Genomic DNA, 5,245 nt, shown 5'->3' with positions numbered 1-5,245 from the left:
GGCTTCCTCATGGGGCCGGGCGGCGCCAGAGCGGGAGGACGGCGGCCGTGGTGACCTGTTGACGCCAGGGCTTGAGTGTCCGTCTGTATTTTGCATCTTGTATTGCGTCCAGCCTGTTGTCCCCCTTTCTCTTCTTTTTTGTCACACCATTTACGAGCATACCCATTTAGACGAGATCGTAGCACTCCGGAGAGGGAGAGAAAAAAAGAAAGTCTTTCGCAAGGCGACATTTGATTCATAACCGGCCACTTCCTGTGGGCATGTGAAATTCATGAAATTCATGAGGGGTATCATTCTCGCTATCCGCCTACCATCCGTACCGGCTCGACGCGTCCTTGCGATTGCTCTTGCCCTTGGCGAAGCTCTCCTCCAGCGCATCGCGGTTGTTCTGCACAGCATTGACGAGCTGCCGGAGGTTGTGCTTGCCTGGCGCGATCGAGCGCACGGGGGTTGTGAGTCTGCTCCTGGCCCGAGGCGCGCAGATCCTCGTTGTGCTGGTACTCCTGGTCCGTGTTGAAGTTGATGACCCTCGTGGCTGCGGCGCCCTGGGCGTTGCTCGGGCCGCCGCGCCCAAAGAGCTCGCGGCGCTCGGCCGCCGAGAGGTTGAGGTCGTTTGCAATCGTGTGCAGCGATTCTTTGTCGGACGTGGGCGCCGTCGTCGGTGTCGGGTGTTTGCGTAGAGCGCAGCCTTCGTCTAGGTAGGATTGTACACGCTCGGCGGCGGCTTCGTTCTGAAAGAGAGTTCATTAGGCTCTGACGCTTGACGTCGTGCTCGGAGCGGAGCGGTTCCGTTTCGCTGTCGAGGAGAAGAGGGATATCTTTCTTCGGTGGCGGCGGCAGCCCAGCGTCCTCGGCCTCCTCACAGATGGTGCTGCAGCTGCCGGCACAGGCACTGCTGCTGCTGCTGCTGCTGCTGCTGGTTGGGGCAGCTTTTTCGCCGGCTTCTTCTTGTTCCGGGCAACTGATAATGGCCGAAACATCATGGGCTTGCCGACCAGCTTGACCTCTTCTTCAGGCTTCATCGTCTCCGGTATGGATGGTTGAGGCGCCGTCTTGGGTGGCGGCAGCGAAAGGCCCGAACCCTCGCCCTCCCCGCCAGAATCTGCAACCGGGCTGTCGCGACTGAAGCCAGCTTCCGCGCTCGTCTTGAGCTGGAAAACAGGCCGCGACGAGCTGCTGCTGCTGCTCAGCGCAGACGGTCTCTTCGCGGCATTCTTGGGCGCTGGCAGTAGTGAGCTGAAGCCGGCAAACATACCGCCGCCGCCGCCGCCCGTCTTGGTGCGCTTCGCTGGAGGAGTATCATCGGCGGACGCAACGTCTTCACGCTTTGTCTGAGGGAGGTTGACGACAATCTTCCCGGGGTTGGCGCGGTTGACGACCTTTTGGAAGGGCTTCTTCGAGTTTGGTCCGGGTGCTGTAGGCGCTGCAGTCGGTTGGACAGGTGCTTCGGAATCCGAATCCGAATCAGAGTACTCGACCAGAGCCATGATTTCCAGTCGATGTATCCTTGAACTTGGTTCAGTCTACTGCCGGCTTCAAGTCTGAGGTGGCGTCGTAGATGCAGGAATGCACAACTCCCTGCTGGACAGGGCGCTCGCAGATTCAAAAGTGGATGCGAGGCTACTGAGTAACTGCCTTATCGCACGGTCACTACCGCGTTATCAAGCTCGTGTGGGCCCGTGCATGTCGACCGACATGCGCGACTACGCTCCGCTGGAGCTTCGGCGGGGGGGTTTCACAAGGCTGGAAACGACACCACGAGAGTTGTTCCGCCGCATCGCCAGTCACATTTCAGGGCCTCTCTTCTTGACCTTCTGCCAGTCAAAACACGGCCTGTATCTTCTTTCTCAAAGGTCGCATTCTGGCAATGCGAGGTGCCTTCTCTAGGCCTTTACCGACAGCGCGACGTTACCCCCCTTTCTCCATCCTCGCCATGCGCCTGTCGTGAGTTGACCGATTGACGTTCTTGTCCACCCAGTACCTACGAACCAGGGACATTCGACACAACCTCGGCCTTTTGCAGCAGCCATGTCGGTCTTTCAAAATGAAGAGTATGTTTGGCCCCACGGCTTCTATCCCCTCTGGCCTCGACTGATCATCGCAGCCTGGTTGCGTACCAGCTTCGTTGCGGCTACCTGACGGAGATTGCTGATGGAGTCGGCGAACGACTGATCACGCTGAATGACAGCTTCATGAAGTCGTCCGACTTTAAAGCTGTAGGCTGGCAGGCAAATCCCGACTTGAGCAAACGATGCTACTCCCCCCCGATCCCAACGGCCATCGCGTCGGAATACTTCCAGGCCCCCCGCCGCACTGGCGTGACTCTCGAGGACGAACCCGACGAAGCTGGAATCCTGACAGGCGGAGGCACCGATACATTTGGCCCTGGCTTGGCCACCAGGCGGAGGCGGCGGCGCGAGACCCTCGAAGACGACGACAGCAGCGACCTCTCCGATGAAAGCGACGACGACGAGGCCACCCAACGAGCGGCGCAACAGATCAGGTTCGCCAAGATGCCAGTCAGGGCCAGAGCCGGCTCTAGTCCGAACCAAACCTCCGCCATGCGCCAAGCAGCCGCAGTCACGTCCTCTCCGCGCGCAGCCCCCGGCGCCCGTCGGGGATCGCAGTCCGCCCTGGAGGTCGTCAAGGAGAGAGCACGCCGGGATACTGTCACCAGCAGCGAGATATCGTCCGATACGGAGTTTGACGCCTCGGCGTTCCACAAGCATAGAGAAGCAGCCAAGGCGGCCACAAAGGCCGTCAGGATACAGGCCCGAATCAACGAGGAGCCTGTCGAGGGAATCAGGCGGGCCAGCACGGACCTGCTCCCTGAGGAGGAGGAAGACGACTCGGACGCCTCCGACCTGTCAGGTGCTTTCCTGGAGAGTATCGACTCGGCTGGTATCCTCGATACGGTTGAACACCCGAATCAGGCCTCGCCAGACCGGCAAGTCGTCGGGACACCGCCGCGCCAATTTACTCGAACCTCCACCATTCGCAGGTCACAGGCCCCCCCACGGGTTCTCCAGGCGCTTCCGCCTCCCCGCCCCATGAGTATGATTCGACCCATCAGCATGATTCAACCGAAAGGGATGCTCTCTGCGGCTCTCAAGGCTCGTAAGACGAAGCCGACAGTCCCATTCGAGAGGTTCGCTAGCCTCTCCGGACAAGGAGAGAATGCCCCGATTGCGGTGCAGATCTACCCAGCATATTCGAACAATCCAATGAAGCCATTCGAGGTTCTCATCCGTCGCATGGTTCACCACGGCGAAGGAGGCGATCGACCAGTCACAGTGGCCGACCTCATCGGGCTCAGCCTCTGGAAGTACAATGATGAAAAGAGAGAACCAGCCATTCCAAGTGATAAGACCAACATCAACTGGTGGACCTTGAGAATGGTCGAAGAGGATGGCGAAGTAGATGATGACTTTCCCCCTTTCGACAGGACCAAGGCCCTGGCGTCCTTCACCACGGCCAATAACAGGGCAGCCGGCCGGATGAGGGCCAACTCCAAGACCCACGATAACTTTGGCCTGGTCGAGGCTTCGCAAGAAGAGTTCGAAGAGAACCAACTCGCCACGCCCCAGGAAGAGGAGGAGGAGGCGCCGGCCGAGGAGGCCGCCGAAGAGGACACGACGCCGCGCAACACACCGCAGCCCACACAGACATTTCTGCCACCGCCCATGGAACCTCGGCCGAACCCCGTCACGAACACGACGTATCGTCAGCAGCAGCCCACGGTATTCATGGACCAGCCGACCGCTGCACCAGCACCAACGCCGAGCGCGACGCGAGGCCAGCAAAAGCTCCTACGCGTCCACCTACACTCTACCGACATTGCTCCTGGTCAGTTGGTCACGCTTGACGTGACGACAGACACGTACATGGCCGAAGTTCTAGACCAGGTCTGTCGTAAACGGCAGCTGGATAAGGCCAACCACGTTTTGAAGATGCCTGGCGGCGGCCCTGTCGTGCTGCTCGACGCCAAAGTCAGCACAATCGGCAGTCTTTCCGACCTGGAGCTGCACCGGCGACGATTCGCAACGGATGGCCCGCTAACGATGACGGGCTCGCCAAGCAGTGCTTCGCCGAAGCTACTGCCATTCTCAGATGGGCCACCGGGGCGCAGGGCCAAACGGACACACATTATGGGTTCCCACCCGTTGGCGCAGCAGGCTCTCAAGCAGGCGGAGCTCACGGGGTCTTGCAAGTCATGGACCGTCTGGCGACTGCGGACAGTCAGGATGATGAGCCAGAGCGAGCGTCGGCTTGAGATTGACGGCGAATACGTCCACATCAAACCAACATCTGCACGTGAAGGCAAGACGACGACGGCACACATGACCCAGATTATCGGATGCAAAGTGTTTGCGAAGCATCCAAACCAGTTCAAGGTACGTACTGCCACTGTCTGTTGGAGATGATATGCGGATGCCTCTCCAAGCAGCCGAGTAGCGCCGCGCTTGCGTCTCAACAGATCCTGCTGCCCAACGGCGCCACGGAAGCCTTGTTCGAGCGGAATACTGACCATAAGGTTCTTCTAGCTCATCATCTACAAAGATACGGAACCCAAGCGCTACGATTTCGAGGCAAAGAACCCAACGGAGGCTAACGATATGGTGACGGAACTTAAGAAGATGGTCGCCCAGGTCACCGGCTGACAGCGGCGTGTTTCAACTCACCGCACCGCAAACAGGCAAAGTAAACGGGCTGGATCGACCCTCGTTGTGAAGGCAACAAGCAAGACTCCCCTGAATACCGGAGTTTGTTTCGGGATGGTCGGTCTGCTCATGTTGACCGACCCTTCGCTGAAGACTGGCATGGGCATTCAGAGGCACCAGGCAGGCTGTGACAGGTCAAAATTCGCCGAGCTTCAACGTCACAGTGACAGCGACATTCGGCCGACTGGCCTGGAACGCGGACTTTTTGTCGAGGAATCGCGTCACTGATCGGGTAGGAAGGCATCGAAAGCAGGAATTCCATTGCACCAGCCAACCACAGCGGATCTGAGAGACGCTGGTAACGGAGGATCGCCTGCAGTGGGTAGATGGAGGTTAACACGGATGAGCTGACGCGTCCCGCACTCCAGTTATTGTGGTCCCCACCACACGAACCTGGACGCCCTCATGCGTGCGGCGGGTGATTCTGGCCCACCATGTCGCAATTGGGGATTCGGGTCCTTCAACCGCTAGAATACTGGGGTAAAACAAGGCAAATGGGGGCGGAAGACTGGGGGCGGGCGGCC

General features: G+C 59.2%; 2 protein-coding genes across 2 annotated transcripts; one reads left to right on the top strand and one right to left on the bottom strand.

Annotated features, from left to right (window-relative positions):
* Positions 1-299: 299 nt before the first annotated feature.
* Positions 300-1,487, bottom strand: VDBG_08823 (conserved hypothetical protein; the record flags this gene model as incomplete). Its single annotated transcript, XM_003000981.1, has 2 exons — positions 300-731; positions 864-1,487. The coding sequence occupies 2 exons, from the start codon at positions 1,485-1,487 to the stop codon at positions 300-302; spliced, it is 1,056 nt and encodes a 351-aa protein (XP_003001027.1).
* A 541-nt stretch (positions 1,488-2,028) lies between these two features.
* On the top strand, positions 2,029-4,661 carry VDBG_08822 (stress-activated map kinase-interacting protein; the record flags this gene model as incomplete). Its single annotated transcript, XM_003000980.1, has 3 exons — positions 2,029-2,051; positions 2,105-4,409; positions 4,545-4,661. The coding sequence occupies 3 exons, from the start codon at positions 2,029-2,031 to the stop codon at positions 4,659-4,661; spliced, it is 2,445 nt and encodes an 814-aa protein (XP_003001026.1).
* Positions 4,662-5,245: the final 584 nt, after the last annotated feature.

This window comes from Verticillium alfalfae, genomic scaffold (assembly GCF_000150825.1).
Source record: "Verticillium alfalfae VaMs.102 supercont1.13 genomic scaffold, whole genome shotgun sequence".
In the NCBI taxonomy this organism is placed as follows: domain Eukaryota; kingdom Fungi; phylum Ascomycota; class Sordariomycetes; order Glomerellales; family Plectosphaerellaceae; genus Verticillium; species Verticillium alfalfae.
The sequence above is the reverse complement of the archived record's forward strand: the minus strand, read 5'-3'. Positions and strand labels throughout refer to the sequence as shown.